Below are 16,376 nucleotides of genomic sequence, written 5' to 3' on the forward strand. Positions count from 1 at the left end.
CATCTGCAGCATGTCCTATGGTCAACAGATGAAAGGGCAGATCGTAAGTAAAGTTGAAAAAAAAATAACGACATTTATGGGGAAAGAAAACTCATCTGCAAATAAAACAATTAGCATCATAACATACAATTGAATTATATCGGTTCGGGAGTGTGAACTGTTAAGGAGTTAAGTCATACAAGATAAGAATTTCTTTCTGAACAGTATTTACAACAGTATCAATATCTTTTTTTTCAGGAACACGATGTAATGACTTCAGCTGTTGGTTTATTAACTAAAAGTTACCAACTTCAATCATCTTTTCTAAATAATTCTACTGAAAAAATATTGCGAAAACTACATACACTGAAAAAAAAAGCAATCAAGCACATGCCTGACAGACAACATTCCACTGTCAACATTCAGACATAATTTACGGTGGAGAAAAAAAAAAAAAAGATTCAAACTTGATCCTAAATTTAAGGCACTGAGAATATGTTAGGAATACTACAACTGACCCTGTCATTTGAATCACATTGATCCATTTTTCACCTACGGTTAACATCAAAGTACACATTTTAGCATCTAATCAGTATCAATACCAAAACACTATGCAACATGCCAGCACGTAATTATCTAATGTAATCTGTTTTTAGATAAATCCTAGACTATGACTCAATCTCAGTTTTTTAGAGCTACATTTAAATTTACTTAATATACTAGCCCCCCGTTTGGTACACAAGATTTTATGGAACAAAATCTAATCATGGACATTGAGAAATTGAGTGATTATTACCAAAAATAATATAAATCTGGTGAAATAATAAATACACAAATATGATGCATAATAATCACATATATTAGTGGGAATCATTTCCCTAAAGGCAGAGAAGTTGACTGGTTGAAAAATGTACAGGACTTTCTCACAATATTAGCCTTTGACTTTCAATTTGGGAATCTTAATCTAATAATCAACCACATGTAAAATGGCGGAAATTATCTTCCCAACACTACGTTGAGATGATAAATGCCCTATTTTAGAAATATCACAAAATGTCACAAAATTTAGAAAAGGATTTATCTTGCCATTTCCTCCAATGAAAAAAGGAGCCTGTGTAACCACTATAGTACAGATGACGTAGGCATAAACCTTTGGATGTCTCCAGTAAAAAAAAAAAAAATTCCCTTCAGGCCGCTGCTTAAATTAAAATTGACTGAACACTTAAATAGACTTGAAATAAAAATTTATAATCAAATTATTCCTTAATATTGTTGCAAGGGGTTGATATTAAGGTGATCATGTAACCGGAACAAACTGAAACAATCACAAAGGAGAACAATATAATGTACTGTACGTTCGGAAGCACAGTGTCACAAGTACGTGCTGAAAAATTGTGATCTCTTCCCCATACACAGAAAAGCCATATACATCCAATCTACAACAATTTAGGATATTACAGTAAGACATTAAAGAAATTACATCAGATATAACAAATATTCTAATTTGGAATGGAAAAGTGCATATGATTTAATGAGCTGACACACTCAGTCCATACATTGGGTTGATTGGGTCTCTTCACTGGAAGAAGACCATCAGATTTTCATACCTAATCAACAAACATGCTCAAGCAAATATTTTGATACTGCTGTATTTTTATAAGGTTCTGTCTGAAAGGCACCCACCCCCGAAATGTTCACATGCTCAATCTACTGCAGCAATCTTCAGGCTGCACAAAGAATCCTTCGTTACACATTCATCTCCCAGTCTCTTGGAGGGATTACTTGCTTTATCTTTACACGCTTTTTGTTCAGCGTGTGTTTTCACATATTTCACCGGGTGTAAATCTGTTATCTTAAAAAGTTATAGTGTTAGTCTGGATTTGCCATGACATTTCCATATGCGTCTTCTCCCCACAGTTGAAAAGATCTTTCAAGTCTGGTTTAAGGGTTCACTCTCTGCTTACGAAAGGATGCAGTGTGACGATGTCATAGACATACGGTCAAACACAGAGGTAGAGCTGGGCCGAGGGCTGCCCCAGCACATTCCTTACAGAGCTTTCTCTTCCCACGGTCAGGTGTGCACTACGGCCATGCAACGCTGCTGTCTGAAACTCTGAAACTGACCAATGAAAAGCCAGCTGATGTACTGATCAATCCACTGATTTTACATGATTTTTCAAGTCTCAGTCAAAATCCAAACACTCTGTTCCACAACGCAAATGTACCGATATAAGAAAGGCTGATTAAATAGGAAAGGGGGGAAAAAAGAAGCCCACACAAGCCAAAGACTCCCAAATTTACAGTATGGAAAAAGACAATGCTGTTCATCAACTAGTTAAGCAGGAGGCACACTATTTAATTGACAATGGTGTCACTTCTATTTATAAAAATTCAAACCTATATCTGGAGGCAAAGCTCTGTCAATTAAACAGTTTCTGTTTTTAGGTTATGAGCCAGCTGGAATGAGGTTACATCGCCCATCTAGTGCCAATATTAATTTCTTCAATGCAAGATGAAGTCACTTCATTGTAACACCTCAGTACTGGGATGCCCCTATCATTATGGCATTCCAACTTAAAAAGCTGTAACTGAGGATGGAAATAATTAGAAAACATGAAAATACAACAATCTTAGAAAAAAAAAATCAACATATACCCCTTCATATTCTCTATATTACACAATAGGATGAAAAAAAAGTGGAATCTTCAAAAACAAACACAACCCCTAAGCATTGTGTCTGCACCAGAGCATGCTGTGTCTGCACCAGAGCATACTGCAGCATGTTTGCATAGCTTTGGTTCCACAGTACAGTAAAGGGCAAATTCAACACTGCTCTGCCCTGCTCTGCACTGACCACAGCTCCTACTTTTAAAGCCAAACCCCACCAAAAACATCCTCAAGATGGTTTGGGTGTGATGCATTAACTGGAGTCCCTGGATGGCCCAGGACCGCAAGGATGTGAGGTGGAGGGCTAGAGCGGCGGGGAGGGGGGGGGGGATTGGGGGAGTTTGGGGCAGGGGGCTTGAGGGGTGAGGGGTGCGGGCCACCCCAACCCGGCTCTAGTTCCTCCGGAAGGCTCCCTGGGTGGCAGAAGAGGCAGCGGTGGCCGCAGCGTTCTGGAAGGTGCGGCTGGTGAAGACGCCCTGGGAGAACTCCTGCTGCGCCTTCTGGAAGCTGGCGCCTGTTCTCCGGTACATGGAGTGGACCTGCAGAAGGGAGGAATTCTCACAGTCTGGCACACTGACGGTTTCAGCAGAGCCCCACATATCACCACACAGGGTAGGGCCTCACCGAAGCCATATACAGAGCCTTCTTTGCACTGTCAATCACTGAATCTTAATAACCACACAATATAATATAATATAACACAATTTAGTACAATGTAAAATAATATAATATAGTAATCATGAGCTCTCTGTAGCAAGACACTGGATATGTGGTATGGCACACCGGTTCAAATCAGAGTCACTGACAGCACACGGCCATCCCAAAATCATGGGATTCACAAAGCCTCACTCCATCACTTCTGGACTTACAGCTGTAAGAACAGCATGATCCACTGATCTTAGAGGGTTACTTATGCTTGCTTTGAAAGATTCAAATGATCTTTGACATTTAAAAATCTAACATTTTTAACAGCATTTCAAATGGCAATTAAACACAAACATCTGGCAATACAGTGCACTGAAATTTAGCACAACATGTGACGGTTTTGCTCTGATACGTAATTCTGCTATGGCAAAAGAGAGATCAGGTAATGAAAACAATACAGGGAGCATATTTGAATCTTTCTTCACAGTAACACATTTGGTTTGCCTGACACTTGGATCCTCCAGAACTCTGTGAATTATTTGTTTTATTGTTAATCAAGGAGGATAAAGGGGAACAGGTTGAAAGTAATGATAGATTTAAAGGTAGTATTTGGGCTTCCCCTGTTTCCAGCTTGCCTGCCACCACTGATCTATTTCTAGTTGCAAATGCGAGTGAAGTGATCGCACTGTCGAGCCCTACTCCAGAGGCCTAGATGCTCAATGCCATACACATGTTGGCCATACCACAACTTCAAAAAGTACATTTCTGGGCGTGTTTCATAACCTGATAAAAAAAAAAAAAAATGCTGTGCACTAACCACTAACCAAATGTTCCTTGGTAGGTCACTAGTAGGTCCCGTCAAAAAACAGTTCCTAAAACTATGGGGAGTCTTTTCCATGCAGCTGAATAAATTTCCATCCTATGGGAAACAATATATTTTTTTAGATGCAAATAAGAAAAACAACACTTACCATTTTCAGCAAAATGACTGAAAGGACAGCGCAGACTGTGAAAAAGCCTGCCACCACCATCATGACGACAGCAACACCCAGATGGCTGCCGATCATTGAAATGGCGGCAATCCAGCCACTGGAACACAAAAGGTAACCAGTGATTTAAAAACACGCCAGAGGGGTACGCCAGTATTCTGAGCTAACCGCTGACGTTAAGGAGTAGAAAGAGAACTCTGAGATCCTAGTAATTCAAGCAAGGAAGCAGATGAATTTCAGGACAGATTAGGGCTGGGCGATATAGCCGTCGTGATATATCGAATAGCTATTTTTAGCACGACAACAGCTATCCCCGGTATGTGACGTTAGGTTTTTTCCAGTATTTTTCCCCGTTAGTCAAACCTGATGCGGGAGCACACCTCCAGTTTTCCGAGGCCATGTGAAATGCTTTCAGGGAAAAAAAACGCCACTCGAATCTATTCAATATTGATATCACAGCAACAGCACTATGCTGCTTCCATGTGGTAGATAGAAACACATGGCTACCAAGATAAAGAGTGAAAACTAGAGCTGTCAGGCGATTAAAAAATTAATCTAATTAATTACATGCTTTGTGATTAATTAACCTAAATTAATCCCTTATATCAATATTTGCCGCGAGAAGCATTTTATGTTCAAATTGTGCTTTATACAACAGTTAGTTCCGACCAAGTAATTTGATTGGACAAGGCATTCCATGAGTGCTGAATAGCATAATGATTCTATGAGCGCGTAAATAGCAATTCTCTTACTGTACAGTGATCAGCTGCAGCAAGTAAGACGGACGATGAGCATCGAGTTACGATAAATGAATTTATTGTTACAATGTATGGTTATCCAAAATAACAAACAGTAGATAATGCAATAGAAATAACAGAGTACAACGGAGAGGCAAAGAATAATGAATGGGCTATACGCAAAAGTGTGCAGGAGGTCGTGCTAACGAGTCTCCCCGAACTATGCCTGTTTCCCCCCTTCTATACCTGAACATAAGATATCTGGACTTTGGTGTTGTGGCCAAACATGGTAAGCTTTGAAACAATAGTGTAGTCACGATTCATCAATTACAAATACTGTTGTAACCAGGGGGGTACGAGGGGTGAGCGAGTGAGGAATGCGAAGGTAAGTGCATTCCTCACTGTCCACTTTTGTGCCACATGTTGTAATCTTTATTATGGACCCATCGTACCTCCCTGCTATATACATCATTGACATGCATGTGAAATTAGCTTTCAAATGACACCAAACATGATTATGTTGCATCTGAGGATGACCATATTCCATACTTCTGACAAGAGATGAACAGGGTTCTGAGTCTGTGCTGTACGTTGCCTGGCAGCAGACAGTCCAGAGTCTAGGACGCAGCTGCCCTTACCGTCACCTGCTGACCAGAGACTAGCGACAAGGGTTGGCCTGCCGCTACCCCCTGTTTGGGTTGTTTATTTGTCATGGAGGGTAACTGAGGAATCCAGATAACTATTGCACCCTCCTGACCTCCTGCAAGCCCAGAGGTAAACACTTGCATTCCTTGGGGGGGTTTTGCAGGAGATGTGGTCCTGTAAATTGCCCTACAGATAAATGCTTAAATGCACAGTGGCTTATTGGATCAAGGGGCATCACAGAGTGCGATTAATCGACGCATTATTTTTCCTATAATTAATTAATCGAAATTAACGCATTATTTTGACAACCCTAGTGAAAACATACGCTATGTGTTTTTCAAAGCTAATAGGTAAGTTAACGAACATATAGATACAAGTGATATTTTTCTGCCCGGGAAGCGTTTCACTGAACTTTGGAGGTGTGCTCCCGCATCTATGACTAACGGGAAAAAAATAAGGGAAGAAACCTAATGGCACATACCGGGGATAGCTGTTATTGCTCTAAAAATAGCTATTTGTTATATCGCGACGGCTATATCGCCCAGCCCTACGACAGATGCGTGTGAACCTCACAAATTTGGCGACACATTTGCACGGATGACCTTCGTTGGATACGGTGAAATAAGATGACGGGAAGCTCACGTGTGAATGAAAATACACACTCTCTTAACAAAAGCTAAAACCGTTTTGCGCCGAAATGAAAGGAAAGCCCACATACAAACAGACAAAAAAAAGAGAGAGCAGTTAGTGGAGCAGACCAGAGTGGCAGGCACTTACAGAGAGGCTGCCAGGAAACAGAGCACACCGGCAGATTAGGCAGCGCGAATCTGTCAAAGAGATGGCAAGAGAGGAGATGCAGGAGAGAGCCCGCAGCCTTGTGTGCACACATAACCACCTGTCTGCGCTCACAGCGGTCACATACGTACACTCAACTAAACACACACAGGTGCACAAATGTGAGAGTCCCACACATAGCACTACATACAAACGCGCACGTGCTCACCCACACACACACACAAAGGTGCCCACACACACACACACACAGCACCACACACAGATACCCACACCTGCACACGCACACAAACACACACACACACACACACACACACATAATCGTGCACACACCTGGGGGATGTCAGAACCACCCTGCCATTGAGGACCCACCTGTTTCCCCACCTTGGGATGCCCACACACTGGATGATGTACACCACCACTTGGAAGAAAAAGACGAAGAAGAAAAAGAAGAAACTGAAGGAGCTGTCGGACCTAGAGGACAGTAGAAAAGAGATTACAAAACATTCACTTGAATTCACATGAACACAGATACCATATATTGTTATTAAGCTGAGAACTATACATGGCCAACAACATCATTCTCTCTAGTACAATGTATTCCGTTTTCAATGTGACAGCAGTTTTATTAAAACAAAGATATATTATTTCATAATCAAACTCTATTTGGTCATTTCAGCTAAGATGCCTATAGCTAATTTCCTGCCGCTACATGTGTTTAACCATTAAAAAAAAATACTGAATTGTATTGTGTTCATATTAACTTGTGGCATTCCATTACTTAAGTTCAATGGGGATGCACAGAACGCAAACAGTGGTAAGGTAACACATCAACAATCAGAAAACCCACTTGAAGGCTTTGTAGACGGGCCTGTACCAACACAGGAAAGAGCAGGGGGTGAACATGATGAACCACAGAATGGCCAGGCCAAAGTCCACCCCCGCGGGGGTGTGCGTTGTGAAGTAGGCCAGACAGGCCAGCAGGTTCAGGAACAGAGTCACACAGTGAACTGCAGGGAGGACCACCAAAGTCACTCAGTCAGTGTGGGTGCCAACTGCAGTCAATACTAATCACCTCAGACATTTTGTACAGTTGGCTTGGTGATTACCGGCAGAAAAATAACATTTCAGTGGTTTGTGTAACACACACAGGCAAGTGTGCTAGCTGGCTTTGTACCCCGGGATACAGATGGTTCAGTCCTTATTAATAATGGCTTTACTGATACTTATAGGATTCTGCAGTCGTATGAATATTAAAACTAAAGACTGCCTCACATTTTAAAATGCAAGCGAGGGGCTGCAAAATTACAACAGTAGCACAAAGCAGTTTTATGGCACTACATTGTGACCTTGCATGCCCACTTACACATCCACAGGTAGTACATCATCTTGCAAACTCTTTGGTACTCCAAGGGAATTTCTTCAGAAAAGTCCTGGTAGAAGCAAGGCTTTATAGGAAAGCTCTTCGGAAGTGATGGCCAGTTGTTTTCTTTACCTGCAAAAAAAAGTATCACATTTCAGTGTCTTTATTTAAATATTTTCTTTGCCTGTGGCACCTTTTTACACCAGAAGCCATCCAACACCCTGTCTCTCGGCAAAAGATTACCGTCCAATTTTAATTCCACATTATTAAAGAGCCGCTCTGAAGCTGACAGTGACAGGTCATGGCTCTTTGGTGTTCCATGTCTACATTTCAGGGAATTGCTCACCCTTGTGTGCGCCCCAAACAGCACACTACCTCGAGCAAAGAAGGCCAAAGGGAAAGGAAAGTAAAACGTAAAACACGACACCCGTGAAATGTGGAACTTCCCTCACATTTGCATGAGGTCCCATTGTAACAGGGCCTGCTATTGTGCCAAAGTTAATGCCTTAGAGCCGAGGGCTCGGGACTTAAAGCCACGCTCTCACTGTACGTGACACCGTTCCTCTGCACAATATCCTGCTCCTGCTGTCCTGAGCAAGGCCTCTGCTATGCACTGCTTGCGCTTTCGGTGAAATCCGGCCTTGATGAGCTGGCAGTCTGTGCGCTGTCTCCAGGTGGAGGAGAGGAAATGAAAGGGAAAGACGAAAGGAAATGCCTGCGCGGCAGCTTTTGCAGAGCTGTGTGGCGGGAGCCAATCAGGACTGGCGAGGGCGCAGCAAAAACAACCGGCAATGCAACCAGTAGCCCCTGCATTGGTGTCAGCGAGAGGCCAGGGAAGGACCCGTGTGGAGCAGGTGCGGGGGTTTGCCTGTGGAGTGTGGAGCAGGTGCGGGGGTCTACCTGTGGAGTGTGGAGCAGGTGCGGGGGTTTACCTGTGGAGTGTGGAGCAGGTGCGGGGGTTTACCTGTGGAGTGTGGAGCCGGTGTGAGGGTTTACCTGTGGAGTGTGGAGCCGGTGTGAGGGTTTACCTGTGGAGACACTCCTGCTCTGCAGCTCCTGCTCCTTGCGCTCCAGCTCGGCTGCCTTCCTCTCCAGCTCCTCCTGCTGCCTCAGCAGGTTGGCCTGAGCCGCAGCCGCCGTGGCCTGGGGGGGGGGGGGGGGGTCATTCACATTATATTGCAATCAGTACATTTCACTAGAGCTCCACCTAGTATCCTCCAGGGTGTTACAAAACTCAACAACTATGTCATTTATTTACTTAGCAGAGGCCATCACCCCGAGCAGGATATGCAGCACACCTATCAATCATTTACATGGCTAGATATTTGCTGAGGCGATTTGGGTTGTGCAGCTCAATGAGGGGGTACAGCAGCAGTGCCCCAATGGGGAATAAGATCAGGAACCTTTAGGTTATTGGGCTCATCACACTGCTGCCCTCTGCCACAATGCTGTCCTACTGACCATCTTCCCTTACATTTCACCAGTCACAGTGAAAGATCTTACAGCTCCAGGTTACACACAGCACTGAGACAAGCATATTCTTTTTACAGACATAGCTATATCTCTTTTTAAATAGCATGGACTTTCACATGTGCAGCAAAAACCTGCACAGCCTTATTGACCTTGCCGATTTACAACTTATTTACAACTTGGTATTTACGGTCACAAGGAACACACTGGCTGTGGTATCTTACGTCACATGCTTACTGTTGCTCTACAGGAAGCGGACTTTAGTGGATCTTTCAGTCCTGTAACCCTGACTGTCCTTAGAGACAGTGCTCAGTTTCTGAACTATTCACTTCTATTGAATGCCTGTACAATGACACAGCAGGGACAGCAGTTTCTGACATCAGTAATGACACTCAGTTTTGCCACTGGCTTCAGTACAGGGTTAGAGGTATGCACAGCTGTGTCATAAAAAAAATAAACTGCCTGTCTGTGGGTCAAATTCATAAATACTTTTATCTTATGTCTGGAACAAGCCTCCATAAACAGTCCATGGGACAGTTTCATAAATATGGATTTCATCACAGATCTGAATTACACTTTCCTGTATGAGCAAACCTTTAAAATCTATCCACCCACAGCGAGACTCAGACATCAGCACTGCTGTAAACAAGTAATTAGCTCCCTTTTCCATCCCCCTTTTTCTGTAAACTGATTGAGCTTGTACCTTCAGTGATTGTGTGTTCTTGCTATAGCCCGCTAATATGTCACTTTAACCCCTGTCAAAAACACATTGGTGCATTTCACATTTCTGCTACTTCAGACAGACAGCCGTACAAAAAAAAAAAAAAAAAAAAGAATCAGACAAACAAAGAGTCAAATATAAAGATACACTCAGCCATTCAGGCAGTCACACAGGCATATAGTCACACACAGACAGATTCACAGAAAGCTAGAGACAGACAAGGAGTGGAGCAGCACTCACCTGTGGACTGGGGTCCACAGACGGCTGCAGGACGGCAGGCTGGGAGTGGACCGCGGTTGCAGGAATGGTTGTTCCATCTTGGTTTCCCTGACGACCAAGAACAGATACAGATGAGTCATGGAGGAAGGTGAGAGAAGGGTCTTCTGCTTTACTCTGTACCTTATTAATGAAGCTGTCTGTATCATTAAAGATCAAACCATGCTTTTTACACCAAGGGTAATAACCTCATGTATTTGTCACTGCATTCTTACTCCAGTTTAATACCACTTTAAACTTTAAAGTGTACCACTTTAAAATGGCAAAGCTGTCCAAAAATCTGCCCATTTTTCCACACTATAAAAGAAACCTCAGCATAAGTGGGTATGAGAAGAAAGTAGTTAAGGGTGAGCGGAAGGTCTTACCAGCATGTCGCTCTCGGAGAATGGATTGAACTCCTCGATGCGGTCTATGCCAGTGCCCGTCACCTGGGTAACTGACGGATCCTGGAACACACATTTAATAGAATCTTCAGCTATCACCTTGTAATTTCCTTGTTATATTATTTCAGACATAAAAAGGTACTTTATCTGTTTTGTAATGACCCATTACTTGTATAATTTGTGACAAATACATCAGTAACGTTCCACTCAAGGCCACGTACTGGCAAGACAGCAAGACAGCAATACAATCAACCCGCCTTTTCTCAAAAGAGCATAATCGCATCATACTGCACATTTAGTGCCCATCAAATTATGAATTATTTCAACACTCATTCTGAAACCTCCAGTCAGCTCAATACCATTACTGAAAGCAACACACAACATGAATAATACAAACATCTCAAAATGTACTAAAGGTGAATGTGTCACACGATTGTTGTCATCACATGTGATGACGACCCCAGAGAAGATTCGCTTCCTCCTGCAGGGCATTGTGGGATCAGTCACTCGGGACATCCATGCGCAAAAGGCCTGACAGTCTCATCTCCGATACTGTAGCCCCGGCAAAGTCGCACCACGGCGTAGGCCTATGTTGTACATACGTCTGTCAGAGTTTGTGTAACTCATACCTAAAAATCACACATTTCTTGATAACCAATCAAAAGTAGTTTAGCTCTGAATATTACTACGCGCATATGTAAACCTCAGATCGTATCATCACACACAAACCGAGTTTGCAGTGGTTTCAGCTTACAGCATGACACCTTTTTAGACGCTGACACCACAGAAGAGGGATGTCATTCCTCATACAAGGGCTGGAGTGAGACAGGGGTGAATACACATGCTCACTTGATGCTTTCAGGCATGCCTCTTGTTCTCCAGCAAGGCCAGGCATGTGCCCCAAAGGCTTCCAACAGTCCACCCCTCAGGCAAAAAAGCCGACTGAATCAGCGCTGCCTTTTCAGTTCACTCCCCAGGTGTAGGCACAGGCAAAAAAAAAAAAAAAAAAAAAAACTTCCTCATTGAGGGCATCACATGCTCACAGTTAGTCACTTAGTCATCGAGCTCTTTCTGTTGACACACCTGTGATCATTAAGACATGACCACTGTGGGCATGTTAGGAAACCTTAACCTATAAAAACCTATGCAACAGCCTCTACAATAGATTCCATCCATAGCTGTAGCTAAATGTGTATTACCTGAGGACAACAGATGGTTCATAATTGACAGGGCAGGATGAAAACACTAGACGGGAAAAGCAAGGCACCCTATCTGGGCCCACACAAGGAAACACTAGGTCAGTATGTTCAGAGTCCATAAAGGCATACAATGTTGGGGGGGGGGGGGGGGGGGGGTAATGTTTCCACCCTGTTATGCAACACCACTCACAGCGTGAGCCACATTTGGACCATGTTTAGAAATGCATTATCAGGCGGACACAGGGAGGGCCGGACGTTTCGTCACTACCAGTGCAAGAGAGCAGGGGAGTGGCGCAAACCCTGTACCAGTAATCCACTTTGTTACGATACCTTATTATCCAGGATGTCACCGCCGACAGCCTGGCACCGCTGGACGTTACCGTTTTCAGCGCCACTGTTAAACTGAACCTGAACATCGCGGGGAGCACTGAGCCACACTAAGCGTCCATTCATCCACTGTACCTCTTGTTTCAGTCCTTTTTGACAAATGCACACCCTGCCTGTAAACGTTTTATCAAGACTAAGCAAGCAATAAAGTGAGGACCCGCCCAGAGTTTAAACAGTGGCATGAAAATGAGCCTTTGAAAAAGAAAAAATATATATCTATACCTATGACTCATACTATGTCTAATGATTCAAGGAGAAGATGTTCTGACACCAACCGCCTCAGAAATTGTGGCTGTTGTATCAGATGGTACAAAGTGATGAAAGAGATATCCCCTAACCATTCTTTCTTCAAAATGTCTCATGGCTGCATGAATAAAACTAAATGGGTGAAAATTAATCTGCCATCTTTGCTTCTGATGTTTCCTGTAAAAAAAAAAAAAACAATTTCAAAACTATCACTCAGATTTGGGCACGGAATCTTAAACCTTTAAAACCTATAATTTTACTATGTAACTGTACCACATACACAATTTCTCTTTTTCTGGCAAGTCACACGAAGCAGTACTCCTTAAATAAAATTCTAGTTTTGGTCCAGAATCATGATTTTTTTTCTTCTTTCAAGAGAATTACATTCATAAAGTTTATTGTCTTTCCAATGACTAACCCATCTAGTGGACAAATTAGATTTTACAATATATATGGATGATTTCAAAGAAGGAAACAATAAAACTTAGTATATGCACCTATTGTAGCAGACTAGTCAGCATTTACAAAGGGAACAGGGTGGGGATTAGGGAGCAGTCGAGAGCTAGCTTTAGTCCCAGCTATTTGCCAGCAAGTTGCTGTACAGAGTGTAAGGAAAGGATGCTTTTATTAACGATCACCATTAATGGATGCCAACACAAGTGTAATATTTTCAGTAATACTCATCTTAAATAGCAAAAAAAAATACACAGTATATGCATATACATACACATGTATAAGTAGGGTGAGTATTCCCTCCGCACAAAACTTCCAAAGCTATGGTTTGTCTCATGCAGCTGGAAGAAGGACAACAATGACACTATAGAAAGTGATATGAGTGCCCATTAAAATAAAAAAATAAACATCTGCAGTGTTGGCACCCTTACCTGCTGGTGGCAATATGGTGAAAAATGCAAATATCGGCCTGATGGATCATTTGACCTCCAACTCAAACTGCACAGTCACATCTCTCTCTATTAACCGTGCAGTGTTTTTTTTTCCTGACTTCATTAACATCAACTGTAATTAAAATCTTCCTTATTTACTCTTTTAACACAAGTCAGCGTGCGTACTGCTCCGTGGGAATCGTGACAGCATGGCAGTCGGTTTAGCCCTGCGTGAATGTCAGCAAATTGATTTAACTGGAAGGCAGACTCAATCTACTATTTGTGACACAGCTCGCAAGAAGATACCATTGTGGCTAATGAATTAAGCATTCCTATTCTGTGAATGTCAGTCAGGTCTACAGGGGACACTGACTTCTATTAATGGTAAAGGCTAAACTAATTTGCAGTAATATAATAAAATGGCTAGAGCTAACTGGTATGCAGGGACAGAACTGTGAACTCTAAGCTACTACAGCACTGAAGTACTAGAATGAGATTAACTCCACAGAAAAGTCAGATTAGCCTTTTACAAAGACTTACCCATTCATGTTGCAGAGATTGTAAAAAAGTTTTTTTTTTTTTTGCTGATTTGCTGGGGAAATTTTGGGACAATATGGAGTTCTACAATCTGCACTGACCCAAACGCCACACACATCTTAAGCAGAAGACCTCAGATGATGCTTGCAGACTCAGTCACCTTTTTTTCCATATTGTACTAATAATTTGACATCTCAGATCTTCCACACTTTGCACCCCTCCCCAAAGTTGGCCACATGTTCTCAATTCAAAGCTGACCGTGTCTTTGTGGCTTTGCATTATAAAAAGAACCTGGCAGATTATTTGCCAGTGAATGCTCCACTTGCTAATAGTATCTTACCTCAGATAAAACTCACATTTGAAGGCCAATTCCACTGTTTTCATCTGAAAAAGTAACTTTTCATTCAACTTGGCTACATATTAATGGTAACATAGCGGAGTTCAACATTAACCAAGCACTGTACTGTGAATGCTCTTCAGCAGACACACTGCTGGCATGGTACTGTTATACAGATGTTCACAAGGTGCATGTACCTTAAACCAACATGGACCCCTTTTTGAAAAATGTGTGGCTTTATGGTTCCCACATGTTATATTCCTCTTGGTGATCATATACACCTTTTCAGAAGGATTGCAAAAAATGTCAAAAACATGCCTATACATAACAACCTCTCTTTCACTCTAAAATACACTATGTAATTGCTTGTCATGTGTATGCACGTGAAATCTGAATAAATGCAGGCTGCTGAATTCCATTGCAACATTAGTTAGAAGATATAACCGATTTTGAAACAGATATTCCACAGATAATTCCATAATTAGCTGGGGGGTTTCTCACGTCAGCAACCTGCCTCAAGGGAATTATTCAGATAGAAAGCAGTTCAGTCTAGTTCTGATGGTTTGATGTAGTTCAATAGCTTTCGTTATACCAACGCAGAGGTAGCCACCTGAAGTTAAAGAGCTGGTGCTGACTGGAGGGGAAAAAAAGTTTTCATGATATTCTGGTCACAATGCCATAAGGAAGCCTACTCATAAAAACTGAACTCAAACTATTACTTAGTTTTTATTACTTAGTTTTCCAGGCAGACTTTGTTCACGGCGCTGAAATACGGCTTTGGTTTTAGTACCGTTATGGCAGTTAGATAAGTAGTTAATTTGTCTGGCAGAGTATTGTGGATCTGATTTTTAGTGCATCAGTGCAAGTCACACAGTATCCTAGCTACACAGATTTTCTAGCTAGCTAGAATGAACTAGCAGGTGGCTAGCTGTTACCCACCTGCACTCTCACATGTTACTATTTAGAGTTAGTCTCTAGCAACAATTAATATAAACGTACAATTCATGCGAGTTTATTATACGCCTAAATGTTTTTGTTTTCTTTTGGAAGCTAATTGGCTATCTTGCTATCTCACGGTTGATGCGTTGGCATTTCGGTCAATAACAGCCAACTAGCTGGCCAATTACAATCTACACCAGCACTTTCTCTCAGCCTGAAAGCGAAAAATCCCCACTTAGCGTTCATTTACAGCAAAACCGACTGGCTGCCGAAATTGTCAATCATGCAATGATTGAATCCAGTGTAAAACTGGGCCCAACCACTGAAATCAGTGAGCCCAGCCCCGAAAACTACCACAGCAGGTTCGTGGCGCGCCGTCTTTTTTTGCGACAAAAGTTTTTGTTTTTGCAAGGCCTGTGTCATTTTTTATTTTCGAGTCACTGCACCTCACCTGGAAAGGGTTGGCAGTCTCTGGGTCCGCAAAGGGGTTATTGACAATTCCGGACATTGTGAGCCAGCTGTCTTCACCTCACATAAACAACGCTTTCGCACTTTCCCTTGGACGCGCTACGGTTTCTCCCTCTCGAGCCACTTCCTCCACAAGAGCTGACGGCGCATGCGTCAATAGCTGTGACTATTATGCAAATGAGGTCCATGTCAGCTGATTCTGGATCAGTTGAGAACTTTTACGCTACCGTTTCTCCCTGTTCCAATCACTTCCTCCAAACGAGCTTTAGGCGCATGCGTCAACAGATGTGACGAAAGTGCAGACGAGATGTGAACCCGCTCTGCTCTTGGCAACTGATTCTGGATCAGTTGAGAATTTTCACACCAAGTGGTTGAGTGTAGGATTTAGAGTGGGAAAGCTGATCTTAGATCTGGTGGCAAGGGTAGGAAGTACCCGGATCTTAAAATTACGATTACCTCTGAGCAACCTCGGTCCTCCACGTAGATTAAACAACGACGACCAGTTCTGCACGGAAACTGAACACTGAATTCTGAAATCCTGTCATCATGGATGATGCTGGGTCATTTTATCTCCCACAACCATCAAATCTGCACACCATTTATGAGTTCTTGTGAATACTTTATCATTTTTTTTTACCGTTCGATCATGTTAAAGCAATGCATTTTAAGATATTTCCTTTCACCCTCGCCTGAACTGACTCTTATTTAATCT

At 42.4% G+C, this 16,376-nt stretch overlaps 1 protein-coding gene across 1 annotated transcript; it reads right to left on the reverse strand.

The window, feature by feature from the left end:
* Positions 1-3,025: 3,025 nt before the first annotated feature.
* scamp2 (secretory carrier membrane protein 2) lies at positions 3,026-15,777 on the reverse strand. The gene is made up of 9 exons (XM_036535164.1): positions 15,648-15,777; positions 10,650-10,730; positions 10,249-10,335; positions 8,846-8,960; positions 7,821-7,949; positions 7,305-7,464; positions 6,827-6,928; positions 4,263-4,380; positions 3,026-3,185 (listed from the first exon to the last, which is right to left on the reverse strand). Exons 1-9 carry the CDS (start codon positions 15,702-15,704, stop codon positions 3,039-3,041), a joined length of 996 nt encoding a protein of 331 aa, XP_036391057.1. The 5' UTR covers positions 15,705-15,777; the 3' UTR covers positions 3,026-3,038.
* Positions 15,778-16,376: the final 599 nt, after the last annotated feature.

Source organism: Megalops cyprinoides, chromosome 8, assembly GCF_013368585.1.
Source record: "Megalops cyprinoides isolate fMegCyp1 chromosome 8, fMegCyp1.pri, whole genome shotgun sequence".
NCBI lineage: Eukaryota > Metazoa > Chordata > Actinopteri > Elopiformes > Megalopidae > Megalops > Megalops cyprinoides.